At 39.4% G+C, this 27997-nt stretch overlaps 1 protein-coding gene across 1 annotated transcript; it reads left to right on the forward strand.

The window, feature by feature from the left end:
- On the forward strand, positions 1-27844 carry elapor2a (endosome-lysosome associated apoptosis and autophagy regulator family member 2a). The gene is made up of 22 exons (XM_033967766.2): positions 1-256; positions 8296-8416; positions 10025-10214; positions 10974-11121; positions 11953-12042; positions 12430-12535; positions 12618-12770; positions 14399-14487; positions 14567-14747; positions 15282-15410; positions 16189-16279; positions 17419-17521; positions 18076-18213; positions 20142-20420; positions 21638-21811; positions 22045-22225; positions 24114-24210; positions 24348-24449; positions 24911-25037; positions 25550-25728; positions 26211-26379; positions 26894-27844. The coding sequence occupies exons 1-22, from the start codon at positions 182-184 to the stop codon at positions 26960-26962; spliced, it is 2991 nt and encodes a 996-aa protein (XP_033823657.1). The 5' UTR covers positions 1-181; the 3' UTR covers positions 26963-27844.
- Positions 27845-27997: the final 153 nt, after the last annotated feature.

The following is a 27997-nucleotide window of genomic DNA, read 5'->3' on the forward strand; positions in this document are numbered from 1 at the left end:
AGGAGCAAGGAGCGCTCCTAAGGATAATCGCAGGTGGCTCGGAGAATCACAATCTGCCGAGGAGACACCGTGTGGACAGCCGTCTTTTGTGCTTCACCGCCCGGCTTCTGTCTCCGTTCACAGTACACAATCTACAGTCTCTAAAGACCGTGCGTAATCGTTTGGCTGTCCATGGTTCAAAATGCGGTCCCTCGCCCTCCTCATCCTCTGCTACCTCCTGAACCTCGGGGCCAGCGGGCAGCGCCAATGCACCGAGGTAAGATGCTACACTGGATCAACGCGGAATTAGCCAAATGAACGTTTACGCATTTACCATTTGTGCGTAATATACGAAAATGGCAGTGCGTCAGGGTTGTAATGGTCGAGTTTTCTGATATACGGATGTTTTCAGGTACTGACAAAGAAGAATTGAGTTGTATTGTAGCTTATCAGTTACCAAAAGCAAATATTTAGCCTCAAGGGAAGGGCCAAAATAGTTCTAAACCAGAACAAAATCAAGATTAAACCAGTGTTGAACCTTATCTAAGGTGTAAGACTCAAATCTGGACTAAATCTGTGCTAGAGCTGGATTTAACCAAGAAACTAAAAACCAAACCAGGACTTAACCAAGGCTTACAAGGACTAAACCCTATAAGAAAATCGATTTAACCAAGACTAAATCAGGAGTAAAGCAGTGCTGAACCAGGTCTAAGGCAGGGTTAAATCTGGACTATACACTTGATGGTTTGGTCCAGGTTTGAGCCCAGTTCAGTTCTGATGTAGGCTTGGTTTGGTCCAAATCTAGTTTTGGTTTAGTCCTGGTCTAGTCCGAATTTAGTTCCAAGTTTAGTCCCAGTCTTATTGTGGTCTATGTGCAAGTGGGAACACACTCTAGAACTGGACTTGAATTGGGCTAAAAATAAACCAGGACTCAACCAAGGACTAAACTGGGACTAAATCAGTGTTGAACCAGGTTTAAAACAGGACTATATCTGGACTATATCTGGACTATATCTGGACTATATCTGGACTATATCTGGACTATATCTGGACTATATCTGGACTATATCTGGACTACATGGGCGACAGTGGCTCAGTGGTTAGGGTGTTGGTCCCCCAACCCGAAGGTTGGAGGATCGAGTCCTGCTCGGACCAAGTTCTGTCGTAACGGCAAGACACTTCACCCACATTCCCTAGTATGAAAGTGGTGTGTGTCGCTTCCGTCAGTCTGCCCCAGGGCAGCTGTGGCTACAATAGTAGCTAACCAAGTGTGGAAATGAATGAATAATGACTATAGTGTTGCACAAGTGTAAGCCATTATTACTATTATTACATCCGGATTAAAACCGAGCAAAAATGTAACCAAAAATTGACTAGAACTGAATTGGTAACTGTACTTAAACATGGCTAAAACTAAATCAGGATTTAATCAGGACTCAACCTGGACTTGACCAAGGCCTACATGGACTAAACCGTAGGATTAAATCAAGACTAAACAGGACTAAATTGGGACTAAATCACTGGTGATCCAGGTTTAAAATAGGACTGCAGCTGGACTGAATTGATGCAACAAATACCATAAACAAAAACCTAGATTTCAGTGAAGAGTTTGCAGGCTGCATTGTGAGCAGTGCCCTGAGGAGTGTTGAACTTGACTGTGGAGGGTGTTATCGGGTTCCTGTCTGCTTTGGTCTTTCCTTCCTCTGGTCAGGCTCAGTGTAACACCTCCTTAGCCTCTCAGGCCCAGATAAGGGCAGGACTGGCACCAAGCGCACATTTCACACAGCTATGGCATATTTAAAGGGAGAGGGGTTTAGGATTGGTTTGACCTCATTTGTACATGTAATTCAGCTTTCTGTCAAATTGGGGTGACTTAAAGACATTATGCTTTTTCTAGTACTTATCAATAAACTTTCATATGTAATGTAAATGTAATATTTTGTTCAAAACCTCAAATTGGATCTAAGACAACTTGGTAATTGAAATGAGACCACTGACTTCATTTTCATTTATGTAATTTAATTTTAGTTGTAAAACAATTATTTCTGTACTGAATTTAGATTTTTAAAACACATTTTTAACCAAATAAAGGTAGAAATATGCTGATTGAAGGCTTCTAGACTGAGAGATTATTTATAAATTAAGTGTATTATTGTTTCAAAATCAGAAATAGTTTATTCTTTTTTTTTTTTTTTTTTTTTTTTTTAAATAATGCCACTGTCTTTGTTATAAAAAGGTGTTTTGGTATGTGTTCAGATAAAAAATACGATGATCAAAAACTCATTTGTCACCTTCGAGGGACAACAGAGGCAGATTACCGTAATGACGGTAAAATATTTAGATAGCCCCATGTCTCCGCTTTGAGACGCCGTTTGAATTTACATGACAGCACGACTGGTTGCGGAGTTACGCTGCTGGAAAGTCCGCAACCGCGCTCTATCGCCGACGATAGGATCCGACACTATAGGGATAACGGGGAGACGGGGAAGCAGCGCCGGGCGACATACGCCACAATCTGCCTGTGGTCCGAGCTTTCACAAAGGCAGGAATTGTCACTGAACTGCCAGACAACAACAGCGACACGGATAATGGCGATTTTGACGAGACAGAATCGGGCACTTTGAATGAGCTCGACCAACTGTTCAACTCACACTGAAGAAGAAGAATTTGACGGATTCGTGAATGAGGAATGAACTGAAAAAGTGAGCTTTACGTGTTTCTTTCACATGTTTACAACTAAACAAGGCTGGGAGATATTGTGAATATGGACATTAACATTTGAACAACGTTGAGTTATTGTTATTGCGTTGCACTATTTCAAGAGTTACTATATTGTGAATGCATTAACTTGCTTTGTGAGTGAACAAAGTTTTCAGAACGTTTTTTTTTTATTCTATTAATAAGTTTGACTGACTTACTGACTCTGATTTGTTGACATTCCTTTTAGCGCAGCTCCATCTCGTGGATGCATAACACAACCCCAGCTACTACAGTAGTTTATATTCTGTGCGCCTTATATATGAAATTTAAAAAAAAATAGGCCATTCATTGAAGCTGCGCCTTATATTCCGATGCGCCTTATAGTGCTGAAAATACAGTATTTCCTGGAGTCAACAGAAAACTTAAATTTTCTGAACGATCAACACAAAGTTTCTGGATAATACTGGATTACTCAAACATGCATGAATCAATGAAAAAATAACTTTAAATATACTAATGATAATAGAACAGTTATAACATGTTTAAAAGCTCTTAAGTTGATGTTGACTTTAAATGAGCTAGATGCAAGGATTTGTGTTGAGTTTCTGCAAGGTGGTTCTGGGGAGGAGGACGAGGAGCTTGGAGTAAAGCCAATGCTTCTTCACATGTTTGGTTAGTGGACTAAAATTTGTGTTGAATGAACTAGTCTTACTTACACATGAGTGAGATGCAAATAAACCTCTTCATTCAGGCATAACCAATCTTCTTCCTGGTTTACAGCCAGTCATGTGTCGACTTCCTGCTAGCAAGATTTCAGTATTGATGGACTGATTTATTTTAATATACCAAATGTACAGCATACAAACAAGAAATTAACTATGTTTATTTAACTTACCTAACTTAGTGTTAGTTTAACGCTGAAAAACCCCTGTCGTGGGTTAGACTTGGTTTAACTTTGATCGAACAAAGGCTGCAGTTTATTATTTCCTTCACAACCAACAAAATTTCCTGTCTTATTCTACATAAAAAACAAAAACCACAAATTTAATCGTAATGCTTGCCAAAAAAATATCACTTGGATATTTTACCCAAATCGTTCAGCCTTACTTCTTATAATTGATGAATTTTGATCTTAATACTGCACTATAGATGCTGCTACTATGTTATCAGAGGATCATTTTGAATAATAATTAAATATTATATATTATATATTATACATAGTAATTATAGCGAATCACAACTCTTGTGGTGAAACAGTTGGTGGCTCCGTGTAGTTGGAGCTTGTCGTTATCAGAATTGTCACATGACCCCAGGCGCCACACAACTGAGAGCTGTCAACTCCAGTCCATCTGCTGTCATGTCAGCTGTCAATCATCTGGACCCAAAATTTTGTTTTCATTTCTATTTTTTACCATTGTCAAAACTTGAAAAAGATTAAAAGATTGACCTAATGCAGTATCCACATTGGAAGGAAAAGAAAACAACAAAGTTAAATGACTTGTGACTTAATTTAGTCAAATTCTGTTCTTTGTAAAAATCAAGATTCTACAGTTTAAAATTTCAATATTATTTTTCCCAAATTTAAATCAACACATGTTAAAGTATATCAGCAAACCGTGACCAGGGCCGAACCAGGGCCGAACCAGGGCCGAACCAGGGCCGAACCAGGGGCCGAACCAGGGGCCGAACCAGGGGCCGAACCGGGGCCGAACCAGGGCCGAACCAGGGCCGAACCAGGGCCGAACCAGGGCCGAACCAGGGCCGAACTTCTATATTCTGCCATGTTTCCTAATACTTGTTTTTTTTTTTTAGATTAGATTTAGATTTTAATGTGATTAAGTGTGACTGGGTTGGAGCTCTTCCTGGTTAGTGCACCTCCCCCTGCCCCATGGAATAGTACCATGGAGATGGAATGTGCCATATTCAGGAGCGGCTCAGGAGATAACACTAGTGAATGGCCTGAGCAAGCCATTGTAGACTGAAGTGTCCTGTGTCACCTGTAGTAGATTCAGTATTAGAGTGAAAATATGGTCTATTTTATTTTGGAATACCACATACAAATAAACTAGGACTAAACTAGGACTAAACTAGGACTAAACTAGGACTGAACCCGGTGTCAGGACTAAAGATGAAGCAGGACACTATCATATGAAAACTGGGACTAAACCAGATTTATCAAGTCAAATCACGTCAGCCAGGACTAAGCAAAGACTAAACCAGGTCTTAATCAGGACTGATCTAGGACTAAACCAGGACTACCAGTTATTTCTTTTGTGTTTTTTCCACTATTGTAATTTATTTATTTATTTTTTTTTTGTATTTTATTTACAAAGGGTACACCTCCACAGAACACCGTGACCGCAACATTTATAATGCCATTGTTTCCAGAGATGCCCATCTTCAATGCAGCAGTTGTATTTATACAAGGTTTTATAACATAGATTTTTAAAAAGAAACCCAAACAGAGGAACAAAACAAAAAACACTGTAGGATCGAACCAGGGGGTAAAAATCCTGTCATTTGATCTCTCACCAAGGTGCACTTGTACAAGGCAAGGGAAAAAAATAAATAAATGGAAAAAAAATTCTAGACTGCTTGAGCATCCACAATCAGTCCTATACAAAGTCTGATCTACATTGTCCAATGTAATGTAGCCACTTTTTCCAAATCTTACTAAATTTGTCCACTTCCAACCTAACAGATACAGTCACTTTCTCCATATTATAGATATTAAGCGTAACATCTACCCATTCTTCCACCCTAGGCACCAGATCTGTTCCCCATCTTCTGGTGATTGCCTTTTTACTAGCCAATAGCATAATTCTTGTCATTTTTAAATTTTTTTAATGATTCATTTCAAAATTTCAAAACTTTAGGGAATTTTAATATTCAATACTTCATCTATGACATTTTTTATGTTAATCCAATACTGGATTATTGAGGGGCAAACCCGAAAGATGTGGAAGTGATCTGCTTTACTGGCACCACAAGACCTCCAACATTTTGTGTCTGCATACTGTGTCTGTGCCGGAGTTTGGAAAAATCACATTATATTCTTCCATCCATACTCCCTCCAAAACAAAGAGCTGGTGGTTTTCCTCTGATCTTCACTTACTTGTTCCCAATCCTCTCCTAAAATTTTAATGTTTGCTTCCCTCGCCCATTTTTCCTTAACATATTCTGTGGTGTCCACTTTTAGATCCTCTAATGCTGTGTACAATTTTGAAATAACTTTACTACTTAACTCTGATTTAGAAGCATCTAGGACAATTTTCTGAATATCTGTCTGCACTATATTGAAATTCACATTTTTTACTTCTTGCCCTAGATAATGTCTTAGCTGCAGGTATCTGTGAAAATCCTGTACAAATCTTTTAACTTCTGAAAGCTCATCACATCTCCTCTTTTAATTATCTCCCAATCCATTTTTCCATATTCTAAATGTGCCATCCAATTAGTTTGGCTCAAATTCAGTGTCATATGCAAGTCATCTAAAAAATCTGCACTGTTCTATTAGATTATGCTTTTTTATGATCGATAGAGACACTCACAGCCAAGAGTTAACCTTTTGTTTCCAGTTTGCCTGTAGTTGCACATCACACATTAAAGCTTCTGTTGGTGGTTCTATATTTAATATGTGACCTTGCTCCTTGCTATATGTATTTAGATGTCATTTTGTCCCACTCTTTAAAGTCTATCTGTAACCTCAAGTGGAAGATTCTGAAATATGTATAGTAACTGAGGCAGAATATTCATCTTTATCTTTATCTCTTGATGCCAAACTTAGAAAAGGGACTAAATTCCATCTAGATACATCTGTTTTTATATTGGATATTATGTGGTCATAATTAGAAACTTTCAATTCCAACTCTGTTGGATATCAATATACACACACCCCTCTTCTATGCCCTGCATTGTAGCAGCATGAAAATTCCTGGTTATATCTGTTTCTCTTAAATTTTTCATGCTCTTGATCAGTCATGTGTGTCTCCTGTAGGAACTCTTTCTTCATCTTGCTCAATACTTTACTCCTCTTTATCGGATTGAGGAGACCATTTACATTATAAGAAACTATAAGTTGACTTTTCATTAACGCCATTTTGTACGATTTTAATTGTTCCACCCCCTGTGCTGCAAATAAAGAACTTCCAGGCCAATACTTAAAACAAAAAAATTTGGCAAACACGTTGTCAGGACTTCCAAACATGAGGGCAAGACTTAACCTTTTTTTTAGATTAAACTCCCAGCTCTAAGGGATAACCCTTAGCCCCAGCAGGTGGGGGGCCCTCCTGGCCACTTTTGGCCCTGTTCAGTCCGCCAAGTTTTTTTCCCCTTTGTTATGTTGGGAAGACAACAACAAAAGCACCCCTGACTAATGCTAAACAAAAAAACTCTCACTTGTTCATGTGCATAGATTGTACCCTGAGATACCAGTAGCAACATCATTTTACATCAGTCACCTTATTGGTTATTCTAGACTCTTGTTCTAGTAGCTCCCTCCCTGGTCCTTCTCCCTGCTTTTCTTGTAGTTGACCCCTTTCAGTTTCTGCTTGTATCTCAGAGATGACACCTGATCCGGCCCGTCTGCTTCCTGTGTGGAGCACCACATCTGACGCAAAATCCTCTCTATCGGATCCTCCGCAGGCTTGACAATGCACACTTGGAATCTTCTCACAACCATGTCTTTCTGTTGCTGTACTGTACATGCGTGTCTCTTCTTCATAGATAACAGTTTTGCCAGAAAAGGTGTTTGAAATAGTTTTGTTTTTTTTTCTCTTTCAACACCCTCTTTGCTTTAGTGTATTCCTTTCTTTTCGTCATTACTTCAGGTGCATAATCATGGTCCACATAAACCTGCTGCTCCTCATACAGGAAACCCCTCTGCTCCCATGCCTTCTTGATTATTTCTTCTTTGCTCTTGTAGTTTGAGAGCTTCACAATAATCAATCGTGGGGGGACATCTTTGGGGGATGAGGACCCACCGGTCTGGGGGCTCTGTCCATGCTGAGGGCAAAAGTTGTTGTTCTATTAACTCACATGTCGCCCCCTCGATGCACTGGACACGTTATTTTGCGCTCCCGATACGTCTTTCTACTTTGTCTACCCTGTCGTTAGCCTTTCTTATTTCTTTTCTTTTCTCATGTCTTTAAGGTTTTCCATGGTTTCCCGACAGAAATCTTATCACCTGCAAGACTGCAAGACAAATCTGACATTTTCTTGTCTCGTGTGCTCTTTTGGGGAGTCCTTTATTAACACACCAGCCTCCGCCCCGCCAGCTCTGATCTTTGCTTAGCTTGTTCCTCGCTTTTGTCTGTGTTTAACTCAGTGGTACAAATAGATTTTTTTTTGTTTTTTCCTCTTGTCATCATCAAGGCCACCAGTATTGCCTTTATCTTCTCTTTTCCCCTCAGGGTTTGATCATATGGGCCTAACACAACTTATGGACAGGTAGCAATGTTTTTATGCATTCACCATGTTTGAATTACGACCGGTAGTCCCGCTATTGTAATTCTAATGGTGAATCGTGTTAAACAGTCTGTGTATTGACCCATCTCTGTTTCTGATTGGCTGTGTGCTTGTCTTCATCACAATGACAACGTGTTGTTGTGTCTCCAGGGGGACTACTACTACGAGTACACCGAATGTGACAGTACGGGGGTGCGCTGGAGAGTGGCCATCCCCCAGAGTCCAGGCTCCTGCTCCGGACTGCCCAACCCTGTCAAAGGCACTGAGTGCAGTAAGTCTAAGCACAACACTGCTAATATTACATGATGGGTTGTAAGCTCAACTCTTAAAGGTGCTGGGTCTTCCTCCAGTACTGACATTTTCTGAGCACTCAAGCCTCAATATCTGGAAAATACAGGATTACTCATTAAATATTAAAGTAAATTTGACAAAATATGTCCCCTTTAACAGTCCTCGACAGATGCTGTATGCACATTGGCACGGTGGTTGACATTTTTGCTTCACAGGTAGAAGGTCTTGGTTTGGATTTCAGGATTGGACCTTTCCATTTGGAGTTAACATGATCTTCCTGAGTTTGGCTGAATCCAAATGTCCACCATATAATCCCTAACCCCTCACTCGCTCTGTAGTTCTGGACTCTTTAGCAGATTCTAGTGCACTTATTTACAGAGCCATTTGGACACTGGGGTCACAACTTTCTCCTCACCATGGGTCATTGGGGTTAAAATTGGGATAAATATAAAATGAATGTGATAAATATTCATAAAGACTGCAGTGTTAGACACTGCAGTCTTTATGAACTACAATTACGGTAATTGCACATGTTTTATTTAAAATGGATGGATGGAAAAAAAGAATTTGATTACCTGGCTTTTGGCCTGAGATTGAAACAATCAATCATTTAAGGTGAGACACTGCAGGGGAATAGGAATAAATCTTAAATGTAGACTTATAAATTTGAAACTTGTTCTGTAGTTAATGTATATAAAGGTAAGAAATAAATATAATACAAGTTTGTTCATATTTTTCTAAAAAAAAAAAAAAAAGGTGTAAAAATTGACTGTATCTGGCACATAGATGGAGCCAGGTTTAAATTTACAGAGGGGATTTTGAGTGGCTTATGTACTGTTGGGGTAAACTAGGTTTACTTACTCAAAGGCTGTGAATACCTATGTAAATTTGATTTCTTAGTTACTGGGTATTGTGTGTAGAATTTTGAGGTAAGAGATGAATTTAATACAATTTGGAATGAGTCTGTAACATGACAAAAGTGGAAAAAATGAAGCGCTGTGAATACTTTCCGGATGCACTGTAAGTTGGATAGCTGTCGATCTTGCTAGTGTGCAGCAACATTTTTTTTCATTTGCACCAAAATGACTATGAAACACTATCAAATACTACTCATATCACTAATTTAAGAAAAATAAAATGGAGAATGAAGTAAGTAGAGTTGGTTAGTCTGCAATATCGTGTTGTCACAATACTAACATTTTTCGATTTCGATACTGAGGAATAGACTCGGTACTCAATACCGATTCCAAAACCATGATAATAATAAAACGTACTCTTGATTTTTCACATTAAATTGCAGTACTTTCTTGTATATTACCACAGGGGCTTAAATCTGCCGTCCAGGTAGGTTCCACAGTGGCCCATGGCCATATAATAGTCTGTGTGGTCTTATACTTGTTCTGATACAGCTCAAGATTATTGTAAAGCTGTTCTGGAAAGGTTCATTGTCCTGTGACTTTAATGTTGATACTTGTTCAAATGAGCATGTAATTTCGATACTAGTATCTGATTTTCCATATGTTTGCTAACCATACTCCATTATGGGCAGAATGCATTGTTATAAGTGTGTGTGTGTGTGTATACACAGCATTCTCATGCCAGGCGGGGCAATTTCTGGAGATGTCGGCTCAGGAGTGTACGCCCTGTGCGGCCGGAAGCTTCTCACTGGGCAGTGGGGTGAGGTTCGACCAGTGGGACAGTCTGCCCGCAGGCTTCAGCAGTGTGGCCTCCTCTGGGGACAGCAGCACACACGTGGCCGACAACCTCAGCTGCAACAGGTACAAACATGTTGATGGTCCGTTTAACATGACCAAAGTGCTCAACAATCTTAATATGAGACCTGTGAAGCTTGCTGGGGCTAATCAGCTCTGTGATAGTTAACCATAATTCTTATACTGTTTCCACAAAAATAATGTTTCAGCAGTTTAAGTCGCACTAATGAAAAAATGCATAATGAAGGAAAAAACATAAGTATATATACATATATAAGCACTGGACTATAAGTGGCATTTTTTTAGGAAATTTATTTTACAAAATCTGAGACCAAGAACAGACATTTTATCTTTTAAAGGCAAGTTATAATAATAATAATAATGATGATAAAATACAACACGCTAACGTAACACATTTCTGTTTATTCAACTACATGAAGCATATACAACAAACTGAATAAGTATCTGGTATGTTAACGTAAGATATTAATCAGATGACTAAAGCATAAAAAACAAGCTTAAAAAACAAGTTTAGTCTCGATTTCACTCCATATCACTAAATTCATTGAATTCTTCATTTGTGGTTTCACTTCTGAACTTTGTCAACTCCGGAAGCACCGTTTCTGCGTGGCTGTCGTACTGGTACACAAGCCATGCCCTCGCCCGGTTGTCAGTGTGATAGTAATAAAGATGTGAAATTATATATTTTAATAATTTTACATAAAAGTCGTGTCTGAGTATAAGTCGCACCCTTGGCCAAACTATAAAAAAAAGTGTGACTTACAGTTCGCAAAATACAGTACACCATGTCATTTATCCCTGCAGTTCCGTATGGCTGCCACAGGGGACGTACCTGGAGTCTAGCAGAGATGAGTGCACAGTGTCTCTGATCTACGCCGTTCACCTAAAGAAACAGGGCTCAGTCAGCTTTGAGTACCAGTATCCTGACCGCAACCTGCTCTTCCAGTTCTTTGTGAGTTCTCTTACCATCACCTTTACTGATATAGTGGCATCTTTTAAAGAGGAATTAAAAACTATATCAGCATATTTTCGCTAGTAAAATTGTGTATATGGTTTTTTAAGAGCTTTATCTACTGTTCTTAGTAATTTTTTGTCAATTTTTGTGCAATTTGCAGCTTGTGTGTGCCCCCTCCAGTGACCACTGCAATTTCAATTACTAAATGACATCACGCAGACTTGATTGTAGCCAGATGTTTCTTATTACAAAACGGAGAAGTAAAAACATCAGGACGATGTAGTGTGGGTTAATACATTTCAAGACCAAAATGACTAGCCTGACAACAGCGGGCAATGATTTATCAATAGAAAGTGAACTGGATTCAATGGAAATAGGAAGCGCACTTCCTATTTGGGGAGCTAGCAGGTTATGCTATGTTATATATACAGTCTATGATAAGACCACATGGTGATATAAAGAAAGTCTGATTATTTTGTGTTGAAAACGACCTGTGTTTTTATTATCATTGCGTTATCAATATAGGTGTTGGGTATCAAGCCTTTTTCTTATTATTGAACTCAAAATAGAAATTGAATTATCATGACAACACTAAAGCATTGTAGAAATTGAATAGATTATATGAACTCTCTAGGGTTTTAAGTGGGTAATGCATTTACACCTTCTAAAAAGTGCAGTTCATCCCGTTGTCCACACTAGTCAGTGTAATGTGGGTGGCCCATCGCAAAAGAAACGGCATCTGACAAAAATCTGTGGTTGGAAATTATCGTGCTAGTATTTATTGTGATGTTGGTTGTTATGTGTGCTGAATGTATGACTGTGTTGTAGATCCAGAACGACCAGTGTCAGGAAATGGACCAAACGGCCGACACCAAATGGCTCAAGCTCACCAGCCACGGAGAATGGGCGTCTCACACGGTAAGGCCTGGGCGTCTCACATGGTAAAATCTGTGTGTCTCACACAATAGAGCAGAAGTGTCACTTCCCACTATTTGCCCCTTTTGATTTGGAAGAGAAGAGAATGGGAGGAAATATTATACTTGGAGAGAAATCCTGATTTTTCCAGCCTATTTATGGAGCTCACTTCCTGAAGCCGCCTGTTCCTCTGCTGCTGACAGATCCACAGCCCAGAGGCCGTCGAGTCTTTGATTGGCCCCACAGGCATAATAGAGATACTCGGATCCTTCAATCCAGGAATCTCTTTTATGCCACTGTGCCACTGCCAGGCTTGGTGCTGCAGGACACACGCCAGGCTATTTTGCAGAACTACAAGTCTTACTACATTTATATGTCCTAAACTTTTAGGTGAACCTGAAATCTGGCACCAATATCTTGTACTGGAGGACGGGTGGAGTGGTGATGGGCAGCAAGGTGGTCAAACCAGTGTTTCTGAAGAACATCCAAATTGAAGGTCTGGTTTATACTGCATATACAACACAGCATACACATAGATAACGTTATACTAAAGTACGCAATGTGGTGTCTTCCTTTAGGAGTGGCCTATACCTCAGAGTGCTTCCCCTGTAAACCTGGGACCTTCAGCCGAGTCCCAGGGTCTTCTGCCTGTGAAGCCTGCCCACGGGACACCTTCTCTGGGCACGGGGCCAGCTCCTGCACCCCCTGTAACACCACCACCCACTATGCAGGTACCTCTGTCTACTGATATGTCATGCCAGTGACACGAGTGACAATGGCGGAGGAAATCAAAGAGATAAAAAACTCACTTGATTCCTTAATCGGGAGGTGCCTGCTCTCAGAGAGCAACTGTACGATACTCTCACATAAACAATGTGGTCACCACCGGCATAAAGATCAAAACCACCGCGTATGTGAAACATTACCATGATAAAAATGCACTTTGTACATTATACTGTTCACTTCACATATTGTATCGAAGTGTGGGACACACCTACCAATGCACAGTTAATCCGTTGATTATATTACAGAAATAATAAACTCCTAACAATTCCTGACCTTGCTTTAAAAAAATATGTATAATATTTTACATTCAACAATTTACTATGGAGTAATTTACAATGTTTTTTCAAAATGATTTAAGAGGGTATGGAAATTTCAAATCGCCCAATGTTCAAACTAGTTTTTGTGTGTCTATATGTGGTGTAAAACTCTGGAACAGTCTGGATACACATTTCGAGCAATGCCAAAATATCAATAAATTCAAGTTAACTAGTTATATAAAAATATAGTCTGGTCACATTATATGTAGAGGCAGGTCTTAATATTATAACAGTGCTTCTTCTGCAGTGCTGGTTTAAGCTTGTTACCATTACTTCTTTTTGCTATCCATTACCATTGCTGGTATGTTTCATTTCCTTACCATTGTTGTTTTTTATTATTGCAATATGATGCTAGTTAGCTTACCAAGAGAGAAATGTTACATATTGTCCTCCCATGTAAATAATCTATATGGTTTGATGTAAAATGTCACAAAAGGAAGCTAATTATGTTCGTTTAGAAGGTGGGGACAGGATTAAATACATTTTCTTCTTCCCACTCCTTTTTGGGCAGAAGTGGTGGTGGTCTTGTTTCTGTTAGTATGGCCACATTGATGTCACCATGGATGTTATTATGTTCCATTGTAAAAGAAAGTAGAATGTTTGTTTGCCTGAAAAAAATGGCTTTCAGAATACCACCAAATCTAAACCCAACCCAAACCGAAATTAAGATTAAACCAGGTAAAAAATTTGAAAACAGCATGGAAAAGGTAGTCCCAAGTAACGATTAACCCAAAAAAATATAAAACAAAACAAAACACTATACTATGTTCTCAGTTATAAGGTCAGTAAAAAGTATTACTATTGCAACCTGCCTGGCCAGTGCCTTAACCTGCAGGTAGAGGACACACAAGTTTTCCTGAGTATATTCTCATTCTCAGTATACGGACAGGCCATGCCTTGAAAGCTCAGATCCAATCAGAAGGCAGAAGGAGCCTCACGTGAATTTCTCACTTGGGTTGCCAGTTTCAATATTGAAATCCAAATTACAACATAAACAACTTCACCGTCATGTCCCATCTTTTTGTAATTAAGATTAAATCAACATAACATTTGTTTATCAGTAAAATCTATATTTGTTGATATGTAGGGGACACAGATGATCAGAAATAATAATAATAATAATAATAATAATAATAATAATAATAATAATAATAATATATATATATATATATATATATATATATATATATATATATTTTTTTTTTTTTTTTATAAACAGTTCATTTTAAAATATGTCATTGTTTATTTATTTATAGCTGAGGGATCATCCAAGTGCAAAACCAGACTTCCTTGTTCCAAAAAGGACTACTTTCAGCTCCACACAGCCTGCGATCACGAAGGAAAGGTACAGCCTGTCTGCCATTTTAGTTGTAATACTTCCTCTGTTTTAACTGACAAAACTTCCCTTTGTGCCTCCTCTTCAGACCCAGGTGGTGTATAAGTGGATGGAGCCAAAGATCTGCCTGGATGATGTTCCTGGAGCGGTGAGTCTGCCCCCTGGTGGAGAGCGTGAGCCTTGCCCACCATGTAACCCCGGTTTCTATAACAACGACACAGCCACCTGCTCCCCCTGCCCCTCGGGGACCTACTCGGATGGGATGAAGCGTAAGCTACTGGCAGACATTTGTGTTACTGTTCTACTTCTATTTGGCTTCAAGAGCCTATATTAAGCAACTTTGACTCATCAAAAACCTACTTGGATACTTGGTTATCCAAGTAGGTTTACCTTAGGTCAGCAGAGAATTCCAAGGCTGAAATGATCAAAATGACTTTAGTGAACGTGAACTCCACTGTGGAGTGCTTTCTGATTGAGAGAAGAACTCGGCCTAAATATGCAGGGTTTATGGCAAAAGATGAAATTAAATCAACTGGACAGTCCACTTGACAGAAAATGTAAAAAAAAAAATATATGAAAAAGGCCCTAAACCAGGGCTATATACTGGTTTAAAAGAGATCTAAACCAGCTCTAAAATCATGCCTAAATCAGGACCAATCCAAGGCTAAACCAGAGTTAAATCTGTGTTAAAGGAGGAGTTAACCAGTGCTGGCCAAACCAGTTTTAAACTAGGGCTACACCAGGACCGGGACCTGACTAGAAAAAATGTCTAGCAGAATTAACTTTTTATTTTTTTTCCCCAGCGTGTGCAAAGTGTCCCGCAGGCACAGAGCCCACCCCGGGGTACGAGTTTAAATGGTGGAATGTCCTGCCTCCAAACATGAAGTCCACCTGTTTCAACGTGGGCAACTCTAAGTGCGACCTGATGAACGGTGCGTGAGGAGGTCATGTATGACTCATGTGGTTTACCTCTGAGCTTTGAGCTGACAGTATATGTGTGTGCATGGCTATTTAGGCCTGTCACAATAACACATTTAAATATATCACTGAAGAAAATATAGATGATGATAATGTTCGATGTGTATGTGTGTGTGTGTATATTATATATATAGACACACCTACACACCCCTACACACACCTACACACCCCCACACACACCCCCACCTACACACACACACACACACACACCCCCACACACACAATGAATGACCCCTGCTTTAGTAGGAGTAAATGTGCTGAAACACTGAAAACTACTACCACTTGCATCATCGTGACCTTCCTCCCGTGACAAAAATCAGGTCCTCCTGATCCTTGTTTATCGTATTATTAGATCAACAACATGATTTAAAGTTCAGATATGTGTTAAAACAGGTCAAGGTTTAGGTTAAAGCGACATTATGTAACTTTTTGAAGATGGCACATTACCTGCATGATTCCATTGAAATATAAAGTTAAAACCATATTTGGTAACATTCCTGTTGAAGGGAAATATTATAGACAAAAGATCAACATTTCCATGGAAATAAGCAGGAGGAGTCAGGTTCACGGGGACAAGCCTACTCACAGTAAAGATGCATGTTTTTCTATGTTTTTCAGTGCAAAAAACCCCAAAAAACATGCTTCTATTTTTTGGCAAAAATGTTACATGGTGGGGCTTTAAGGTTTGGAAACTAGGAACTATGAAACACTAATGTGTGTGTCATGTGTCAGGCTGGGAGACGGCCGGGGAGTATGTCCAAAGTGGGGCTGGAGCTTCGGACAATGACTATTTGCTCCTCAACATCCGCATTCCAGGCTTCAAGTGAGTTCAGCGCCCTGTGTGCTGCTGGGTCATGGGGCTGCTGTGTTTATAAACTGAACGACTTAATGGTCCTACATCATGCAAAATTGACTCTTGTGAGCTGTTTCATTCACACATGCTTGAGTAATCTTGCATTATTATTATCATTAGTCTGTTTACATCTCCAAAGCTCAAAATGCTTTCAGAGCTTTAGAGTGACCAAATTGGGTGCACATCTGCCTAAAATTTTGCCTGGTGCGACTAAAGCCTTTTCTTGGGCGCACCAGTGTGCCTGACAGATCCTCATCACATCCCTTCTCTGTGTCCTCTCATTATAGAAATAGTATTCCTATTCTCAGCCTAAATATGCAGGGTTTGTGAGTTGAACAGGTGTGAATGAAACAAAACACAACTCTGGATATGTTTTTAAGGAGGAAACGACATTATTACATAGATCAGAAAATAACATAATATGGGCTGTTTAAAGCTTTTTCTTTTGACAATGCTCAATTTCGATATTAACGAAAAGGCTTGATACACGGGGCTCTCCAAATTTTTTTTATTTATTTTTTTATTCGGAGGCAGCATATTCCATGTGGAGGGCCATAGACCAGTGGTAAACACAGTGAGTCAGATGGATGTCATAGCCTTGACAGATTCATTGTACCTTTTGTAATAAGGCTTGGAGCAATACTTTTAGATCTGTATCACAATTAAAGGTGCTCGACCTGATTTTTACTGTCTTAAAACACAAACGGAACTAGTTCATTTTAAACAGTTAAACACTATTATTCACTGCAATGCATTTATAAGCTCTTTTTACAACTTTTAGAGGTTGGTAAAGCTTCACGGTAAAACTAGAGCTCAAGAGCTGTTTTTACAATATATCTGTACTGGGGCATGAAACCTTTTTTTCAAATATATGGCAAAAAATCTGGTACCGAGTCTTTAAATATGCAGTAAAAAGTATTGCTTATGATAATTTGGGCTAATTCAGCAAGAGGCTCTTGCAGATTTAGCAAGTCGTTTTTATTATTTTGCTTATTTATAAATCTCTAGACTTCTTAATGGGGTATATGTACCGACAAGGGTCAATAGCAACATCATTTTTATGTAAAGATCTGTAGTAATTAATAATTGTTCCATTGATTGTGCTGCAGACTTCCTACGTCCATGTCGGGGCAGTCGTCCTCAGAGTACGGCCGCATCACATTTGAGTTTGAGACGCAGTGCACCGCCGACTGTGAGCTCTACTTCATGATGGTGAGGAGAAGTCTGAAGGACATCAACAATAACATGTTGTGTAGTAAGGATTAAAACACGGATCATAGAGACCGATTTACAGGTTATGTGCATTTTCAAATCTCCATAATATCAATGTCAGCGATGATCCCCAAAATTCCAAAGAGTTCAAACTTCCTACTTTGCTCATATTTGTAAAGGAAAACTAAATCAGTAAAGGGCATTGTGTACATTGAAATTTCATCAAGAAACATGAAATGTAACAGTAGCCCAGCAGTTCTCACTGCAAGAAGGTCCTGGGTTCGACTCCTGGGTGGTGTGGGGCTTTTCTGTGTGGAGTTTGCATGTTCTCCCCATGCCTGCGTAGGTTTCCTCCGAATGCGCTGGTTTGCCCTACCACTAAAAGCGTATACAACAGGCTCCTCCCCTCTGGGGCCAGGACTTCACTGAAAAAGATTCCAAATCTCAGTGGGACTGTCCTGGTTAAAGAAAGAATAAACAAATCAAATTCTAAAGCACATTTATTCTATTCTTATGATATTATTCCATTTTTTTCTGTTTCTACCTGTTTTTAGGACATAAATCGTAAAAGTACGACGGTGGTGGAGTCCTGGTCCAAAACCCAGAACAGACGGACCTACTCCCACGTGATGAACCAGAATGCATCAGTGTCCTACACCTGGGCCTTTCAGAGGACCAACCAGCCCTCTGAGGTAAGCCCCGCCCCTCCTGTATTCAACCCCATCCCTCGTGAACACAGCCCACTATAGCTCTGCTCTTGCCCACTTTGGCTCTGTTTGACCAGATATGGACAATACACAAGAGCTCTACTGGTGTGGGAGAAGAGCATTACTGTACATGCTCAATGAGGGCACAGCACCTAGCCGGTAAAGGCTAAACTGATGACATGTGCGTCAGAGCTCCATTGGGCTCGGTTTGAAGCCCGGGGCCGGACCCACTACCACTCCTAGAACTACACTGTGTTTGAATGGGACTGATAAGATGCTGGTCTTAAACCCACGTATTGATAAGCAAACACATTCAGGTCGTGGGTCATGTGTGTTGAGCAGATACTGGAGACTACTGTTTGCTTAGCTTTGGTTTGGGCCGATTTTACTTGTACTCCTACTTCTTTATCAGACCATACATTTTGCGAGAACTTGAGTAATACTATACTAACAGTACTTACTTCACTGAAATGTTTACTTCTGCATTTTCATTTTGACATGTAACATCCCTACATTGCTTTTGAGAGTTCAGTGTTCTTCTGTGTGCAAAATGTTTTAATGTTTAATGAATTATTTCTAGCATTTGCACAAAAACACTCACAATAAAACACAGAATAAGTGAGCAGTGTAATCCTAGTTGACAAACAGTTTTGATCTGAAAAAAAGATATTAAGTAACAAAAGGGCTTACCATACAAAACATTTTTGAAATACAGCAGTCCATCATGTTGAAACCCAGTTTAGTCTGCTTAGTATCCAGCAGGAAGGATTAAAAAAAAAATGTTGTGGGCCTAGTTTTAGGTTTATCTTAAAACCTGTTTTAAACTTCTTCGCACAAGATTTAGTCCTTATTTAGACCTGATTTAGTCCTGACATAGTTTACCCTTTGATTTAAAGTAGACTGACCAAGTTTAGTCCTTGATTTTTCCTGGTTTAACAAATCTCCTAGAGCTATCCTAGTGTAGATCAGGGATCTGCAACTCAGGAGCCGCATGTGGCACTTTCATCCATTTACTGTGGCTCCGTGTGCCTTGGGAAAATAAATTAGAAAAGTTTAATTGAAGTGAATTTTATTTGTGTTAGGTCTTTACAAAAAAAAAAAATAGTTCTAAATTTGAAGATTATTGTGATCTTGAAATATTAAAATAGTTATCTTTCATTTTTTGTCGCTCAAAATAAGCGTCATTCGTGGAACGATATTAAAAACAAACACTGCTCACACCTCACAGACGACAGCTTACACTCCTGTGAAGATACAGCCACGATTTGCAGACGCTCAGGACCAGAAGTCCCATTAACCTGGTAAAATAAATATTTATGCAGATGTTTTTCAAAATACTATAGTTGTTTATACAAAGTCTAAAGGTATTAGACATTTTAGATGTCAAAATGTATTTGTGGCTCCCAGTGTTAACTTTTCTGTGGAAACTGAGTCCAAATTGCTCTTTGGGTATTAGAGGTTGCCGACCCCTGGTTTAGATGGATGAATGGATGTGGTTTATCCCTATTTAAAGGGCCTGTCCATGATTTTTTTGTATTTGAACAAAATTTGTCAAAATAACTCACTGCATGCTGTCTTCATCTAATTAGAAAGCATGTTTTTTTTAATTAATTAATTAATTTATTTATTTTATCTGGTAATAAGTTGGCGTTAGCATGCTAGCTTTACTGTCCTGGCAAAACTCAACTCTGGTCTCTCAAAGTTGTGAAATGTGCTCATAAACTCATTGGTGTGAATAATTGGGATGCTTGGAATGCAGAAGATAAGTGAGGAATAACTTTGGATCACCGCAAACTATTTAAAATTTAAAAAAAAAATAGTTGGTAAGTCCTGGGTTAAACCTGCTTTAGTCTTGCTTTAGCCTATATTGGTTCAGCCCTAGACTAACCCAGGCCTGTTGTACTCTCCCACAGTCTCGTCTCTTTGTGAACGACGTAGCCAGGATCTACTCCATTACTGTGAGCAACGCCATAGACGGAGTGTCGTCACGGTGCCGCGCCTGTGCCCTGAGCTCCTTGAGTCCTCTGCCCTCTACCTCCAGCTCAGCCTGTGTGCCCTGTCCTCCCGGCCACTACATCCACCCGGAAACCAGCCAATGCACAGAGTGTCCTCAAAGCACCTACCTGCTCCCCCACGCCACCCCCGGGCCAGACGCCTGCAAGCCCTGTGGACCGGGGAGCAAGAGCGACAAGGTATGGTAAGAACAGACCAGTATGTGGGAGAACTGTACTAAATTGACTTTTTAATCAGGGCTGACATTAACTGTAGCCAAATGCAGATTTCTGTTATGTATGCTTGAGACAAGCATCGTCTTGATATTAAAATTTCAAACTTGAACTTTTTGTACATGTCTCATGGTAATTTGCCCAAAATGTATGTGCAAATGGAAGCAAATTTTATGAATTGGAAATTTTATCAAAGACACATTTTCCTCAAATTTGAAGGTTGTTAAACTCCATGCCCTGAACCTACTCAATGCGAGAGAATTAAATTTGGCATGTTAGAGCCCCCTACAGAATGGAACTGGCTTTCATATGGGGAGATTTTTTATTTTATTTTTCAGAAATTTCTGAAATTGTGAAGAAAATTTAGTTTTGACACCCAGGTCAAAAAATTAAATGTAAATGACACCCATGCCATTTTGACCATTTTGGTTTTGCCGTAGTTGTTCCAATGGAAAATAAAAAAATCTCACAAATTGTTTTTAACAGATGAGACTTTACAAACTCCTCCTTTTGCATTTGTCAGAATCAGATCAAATTTGGTGAATTATCTAGAGGAGTGGGGTATCAAAAGTTGTAATGGCCTTGCAGGGCAGAGTGCACCGTAGGTGCGGGCCCATCATTGCCGATTGTGGTTGTATTATTTTATTATTATTCCTTCAAACAAACCACTGTTGCTAACCAAGGCTTTTCTATGCAGTGTAATAAAATTAGAAATGCTCTGAAGTACTTTTGTCCATAGTTGAAATGAATTTTTCTTTTACGACTTATGTCAACTGGATAAAAAGTTCCTTGAGTGAAGACCAAGCCGCTTCTTCAGTTCTGGTCCAATAAATTGGTCTGGTACTTACAAGTTGTAATCAGTAGAGGTGGGAAAAATCATATCATAAAATGGATAACACTGCAAAGTGATGTTTTATAGATATGCAAAATTAGTGTATCGTCTACAAAACAAACATCTAGTGTAATCTTCCATCCATGGTCTATTTCTGACTTTGTGTTTGACTTGAATCTTAACCACCATTTACAGGCACATTTTAACTCAATCCTATGCACAAAAATCTAGATATACGTTTTTGCTAATATCACCCACCCCTAGTACTGAGGAATGAACATGTCAAAGTGTATAAAATAATGCACCTTACAATGTCCTGTTACATTGACTCTGCCTTGTGTGCTCTCCTTAGGACCACAGCCATTGCTTTAGTGACTGCCTCTTCACCCACACTCAGGGAAACTTGAGCAGGACCTACGAGCTGAAGGACCTGGGGCCAGTGGGGGTCCTCATGAACGGCCCCAGCTTCACCTCCAAAGGAACCAAGTACTACCACCTGTTCAACATCAGCCTGTGCGGAGGACAGGTGGGAGGCACGAGCATGGAGCAATCAAGGAACAAAAAATGTTTTTTTTCCTTTTAAATTTTTCTGCATGCACTGCAAAAAGTTCAGATTTGAGCAGTTTCCACTCTTTTTTACAATGCTTTTAGATCCAGGAACCATTCCATACATTCCTTATGGTCTGATATATTGTTACACTTTTGATACATAATAATTTTAACAATATCAATGAAACAATCTCTCTTGAATCTCCCCAGCTGGCCGAATGCAAAGACAACGTGACTGACCTGTCTCTGTACGAGTCTCAGGGAGGCAAACCTGAGGGGAGCACTTCTGTTAAAGCCTTCATCTGTCAATCAACCATCATCCCGGCCAGTGGGCGGGGCTTCCACACCTCCCTCTCTTCTCAGTCCATCACACTGGCTGATGCCTTCATCGGTAAGTAATCATTTTCTCCACAGACATTACAGCACAGGACATCAAGAGTGTTATATTTTTCAACCAGATAAAAGGAAGGGAAGCGAATGCAGGTGATTGGTTGAGAGGCAGTTGTAGCTGACACTGAGTGACAATGATGGACAGGTGACAAAAAGTAGGAACAGGAGGAAATGCAGACTTCTTGGGAGCGTCTCATTTCTGTTCATTTGTCTCAACTGTTTGATTCTGGCTCCCCCTCCCTGTAGTGAGTGAGACTTGCAGGTACAGTTGAAACCAGAAGTTTACATATACTATATAAAAAGACACATGTGCTTTTTTTTCTCACTGTACATGAAATCAGGCTAAACTTTTCCTGTTTTAGGATTACCAAAATTATTTCTATTTGCTAAATGCCAGAATAATGAGAAAAATATATTATTTTTTCTTAGACAATTTTTCATTACTTTCTTCAAAGTCAGATGTTTACATACAGTAAGATTACTATGCTTTTAAACAACTTGGGAAAACCCAGATGATGATGTCATGTCTTTGGAAGCTTCTTATAGGTTTGTTGACAACATTTGAGTTCATTAGAGACACACCTGTGGATGTATTTGAAGGCACACCTGAAACACACTGGTTCTTTGTGTAAGATCATGGAAAGGTGCCATGTTCATCGGTTCAAACAATTATACGCAAGTATAATATATACCATGGGAATGTCCAACTATCATACCTTTCATGAAGAAGACAGGTTCTGTGTCCCAGAGATTAATGTGTGTTGGGCCAAAATGTGCATGTCAACCCAAGAACAAAAGCAAAAAACCTTGTGAAGATGCTGGCTGAAGCTGGTGAGAGTGTGTCATTATCGACAGTGAAACAAGTACTGTATCAGCATGGACTGAAAGGCCACTCTGCCAGGAAAAAAACATTACTCCAAAAGAAACATAAAAAAGACAGATTACAAATGCACACGGAGACAAAGACCTTAGTTTCTGGAGCCATGTCCTGTGGTCTGATGAAACTAAAATTGAACTGTTTGGCCATAATGAGGAAAAAGGTCCCCCTTTTTGGCTTGCAAGCCAGAGAACATCATCCCACTAAATAGATGGCATGAGGAAAGAACATTATGTGGAAATACTGAAGCAGCATCTCAAGACATCATCTATAAAGTTAAAGCTTGAGTGCAAATGGTTCTTCCAAATGGACAATAACCCGAAGCATACTGCCTAACTGGTTACAAAGTGGCTTAAGAATAACAAAGTCAGTGTTTTGGAGTGGCCATTATAAAGCCTTGATGTCATTCCTACTGAAAATGTATGACCAGAAAAGGCATGTATGAGCAAGTTGGCCTACAAATTTGGCTCAATTACACCAGCTTTTTCAGGAGAAATGGGACAAGATTCCTGCCAACTAATGTAAGAAGCTTGTAGAAGCCAAAATGTTTGACCCAAGTCATACAGTTTAAAGACAGCGGAACTAAATACCAATGAAATGTATGTAAATGTCTGACTTTGAAGAAAATAATGAAAAATTGTCTAAAAATATATATTTCTGTCATTATTATGGCATTTAGCAAATTGAAATAATTTTGGTAATCCTAATTGACCTAAAAGGGTTAAAGTTTAGTCTGATTTCATGTTGGACAGTATAAAAAGACACATACGCTTTTTTCCCTCATAGTGTATGTTAACTTCTGGTTTCAACTGTACAAAGAGGACAGAGTCAAATGTTTCCTATTGGCTCTTTTTTCAGTGGGTGGGATTTGCAGGTGGTAAGTTGAGGCTTTGAGGAGGCAAATGAACAGAACTGGGATGCAGCAGTGGTTGAATGTACAGGGACAGTATGTTATTTCAGATTAATACAATAAAAATCACTTGTTCTCTTGCTTGGGTGTGTGGGTGGACAGGAGCCACAGTGGAGAGGACACTGGGGGACATCACAGCCCGACCGGACCTGTTCCCAGAGGCCTCCAACAAAGTGCCTGATGTCAACTTCTACTACAGGTTACACAATATAAAGTACCCTACCCTAAACGAGGATCCATGATTTTATTCTGTCATCAATAGTGCTGCTAATGCTACTTTTGTACTTGTGGCTTGTAGAGTTTTTTGTTGCCTTCATTCATTTATTCTTGGCGCAGGTCTTCGGAGGCCACATCCTCCTGTGCAGCCGGCCGGAGGGTGGTGGTTCAACTCCGCTGTAACCCCAACAAGAGCGCTAAAGGAGAGATCTCTGTGCCCAGGTACTACTGCAGTCTTTTAGCTCCTTTAGTCCTGGTTTAGTCTTGCAGTAGCTATGAGAATAGTTCTGGTTTAGTCCTGAAATAGTTTTGAATTTAGTCTGTTCAGTCCTGGTTTCAGTCCTGGTTTCAGTCCTGGTTTCAGTCCTGGTTTCAGTCCTGGTTTCAGTCCTGGTTTCAGTCCTGGTTTCAGTCCTGGTTTCAGTCCTGGTTTCAGTCCTGGTTTCAGTCCTGACATTGCATCTGTTTAACTTGGTTTAGTTTTGGAAAAGGCTTGGTTTACCCTTGATTTTATTCTTGGCCGAGTGTTGGAGTAGTACTTGTTTAGAAGTGTTTTTGTTCTAGTTTAGACCTAGTTTTGTCCTGAAATAGTCTTAGTTAAGATCTGGTTCAGTGTTGTCTTAGAACTAGTTTATCTCTAGTTAATGATGATTTTGATTTCCCTGTACTGTTGTCTCGTACAGTCTGTGTCCTGCTGGGACGTGTGACGGCTGCACCTTCAACTTCTTATGGCAAAGCTCCTCCGCCTGCCCTGTCTGCTCTGCCAACGACTACCACCAGATAGAGGGTGCCTGCAAAGGAGGGCAACAGGTACCGCCTATATGCTTACATAGGGTTTTACACTGGATGCCCTTCCTCTTCTGTCCAACTATAATAAAAGTATTAGGGAAGAGATCCCCTTTTAAAGGCAGCAAAAGATCTTGAGGAAACAAACCATTGGGTAATGCCATACCATGAAGTTAATATGATATCATATAATATGTGAAAATAAAGGAGAGGTATGAAAGTAGAAGTATGAGGTAGTGATCTAAGAAATTACTTCAGTATGGGTAAAAAATTATTTGAGGAGATTACTACTAAATTGTAAGTAACTGATTTATAATTTGATGTAACTTGAAGGATAAAATGTACTAATGCACACAATCTGGTATTTTCAAAGGATAGACACAAAAATAAGAAAATTAAATCATATTTGAAGTAGTAGTAGAGTAACCAAAACTTTTACTCAAGTAAGAGTAGCCTAATGTCACACTAAATATATTATTCAAGTTTTTAGTAAAAATATTGTGTATCCAGGTGGCTAAATGTCCTGTTGTGTCCAGGAGGTAGTGTCTGTGTGGAGCGAGCCCCGGGTGTGTGTGGGTGGTGTAGGGCTGCCTCAGAAGAGGACCATCCCCTGTGAGAGTGTGGAGATGTGGGTGCAGCTCGGGGGAGGACTGGGTGCGCTCACAGCCCTGCTCCTGGTCTCCCTCACCTGCTACTTTTGGAAAAAGAACAAGAGGTGAAAGTTTAGTATTATTATACTGTGTCCTGGTGAAAGTATACAATTGTATAACTTCAGTTTGGAAATTATGAACTTGTGGTACTCTTTAGTCCTCCAGACCCAGCCCTTTGTCCCTCACTCTCCCCTTAAGTCTTCCAGAGCCCACTCCTAACAGCTTGTTTGGACTGTGGCTGTCGGTGGAATTTAGTTGTTTGATAGTTTTAAATCGGACTAAAGAAAGTTCTGATAGTACAGTGGTGTTAGAAGATGGCATTTGACTTGTACCTTTGAGCCGCTGAATTAAGTAGTGTATTTAAAATGCTGCTTAACTGAGCTTTTTTATTAAATTTTATTAGCTGATTTGCTTCACAAATGCAAGTGAAAAAATGGCACATGGACAGCATTTTATAATGTTGTGTTTTTTGTGTTTTTATTCATAAATAAAACTCAAATCATATTGATTTCCGGTATTATATGTAGATTGTTGATATTCCTTTCAGACTGGAGTACAAGTATTCGCGTCTGGTGATGTCGGCCAATAAGGAGTGTGAGCTGCCCGGAGCAGACAGCTGCGCCATGATGGAGGGAGACACGGAGGGAGAGATGGAGGATGAGGTGCTGTACTCCAAACCCTCACTCATTGGGAAACTCAAAGCCCTGGCATCCAAGGTATTGTGTTTATGTTGGGTAGAAAACTGAAATTATATATTCTGAGTATTGACTCCAGTACATGCATGCAGTTGAGGAGACAATGATGAACAATATGATGTCTGAGAAAACCCTCCAATATCACTGATACTGATATATTGCCCATTCCTAAAATAAGTTCACGTTAATGTAAAATGATGCATATAATTTCTGGGAACAAGTTCACATTTTTACATCGCCTTTAAAGGAGACATATTGTGCAAAATCGACTTTTTAGAACTTTTAACCAGGTTAAAAGGAGCAGGCGGTAATCTGTTCCCATTGGGCTCCACAATTAGATCAATATTGCAATTTAAAGTGACCAAATTATAACAATGACAACTAACTAACTATATATAACTAACTAATATACCTATATAGCAAACACAAGCACAATATATCTTCTATAAGTGTCCATATGATATCATGTTATATATTTTTTTAAGTAAAAAGTATGCACACAAGAATACTCAGTGTTTTGTATTTTTGTATCCAGGGAAATGGAGACAGCTATGAAAATGTACAACTCAACTCCTCTCACTCCAAAGCTCTGGTGTGGAGCTAGACCTTTAAGAACTACACACCTGCACCGAAGAGCCCACCTCCTCAGCTCCGCCTCCTGCTGACCTGTGGGCCCAATCACAAGCCTCCTACCCACAATGCACCAGGAGCAGAGCCTAGATCCTAAATGGTGGCCTTATAGACTGCACTATGGCCTGTGAGTTAGCATGGGCACGCGAGGCTGTACTTCCCACTGATACGATGGAGAGAGAGGTGGGGTAGTTTGGATCAGCTCAGGGTACGATACGGATATGATATTTATGTATGTATTTGATTCATGGTTAAAATGGTGGGGTTTGTCATAGATTTATCAGTAAACATCGTTCATAATGCATTTTCAATCTTGTTATTCGCTTTTGAGTTTTAAATGGTCCATATTACGCTATTTTCTGAGTTATGTTATAATGTTTCCTCATCCCAAACATATCTAGAGTTGTGTTTTGTTAGGTTGTGGTGTTCTCTCAAACTGAAAACACTCTGTTCCACCTTATGATGTCATTAAGTGGTAATACAGGACCTTCACTAGAATCATTTGGATGATTTCAGTCCTGGAATTGCCAATTTCTACAGAACAAAAGGTAAAAGGAGCTGTTAACTTGAAAACTACTGCTTCATGAGATCACAAGGTGGAACAGACCATTTTGAGCTTTGGAGATGTAGACAGACTAATAATACAGGATTACTCAAATGTTTGAATGAAACAAAACCCATCTCTGTTTTTGAGGAGGTAACATTATAACATGGCATAAAGCTCAAAAGAGTCAAATGTATGTAATATAGGACATTTAAAATGGAATTCCAGTTCATACAAATTGAGAAAAGGATGTCATGTATGTTTTGGGCTGTGCTGTTGACTGTGTCTATGTCAAATAAAAGATATTTATTTAAGAATATATATTTTTGTCATGGCATATTTTTGCCTCATGCATGATAAGCACATAGTGAAAAAATATAATTGCTTGAGTGAAATTGTGCTGCCTTTATTCATCATTTCATTACTGTAATTGCAATTGAAAAAAGTTTCCATTTTCAATTTTAA

This window comes from Periophthalmus magnuspinnatus, chromosome 6 (genome assembly GCF_009829125.3).
Source record: "Periophthalmus magnuspinnatus isolate fPerMag1 chromosome 6, fPerMag1.2.pri, whole genome shotgun sequence".
Classification (NCBI taxonomy): Eukaryota; Metazoa; Chordata; class Actinopteri; order Gobiiformes; family Gobiidae; genus Periophthalmus; species Periophthalmus magnuspinnatus.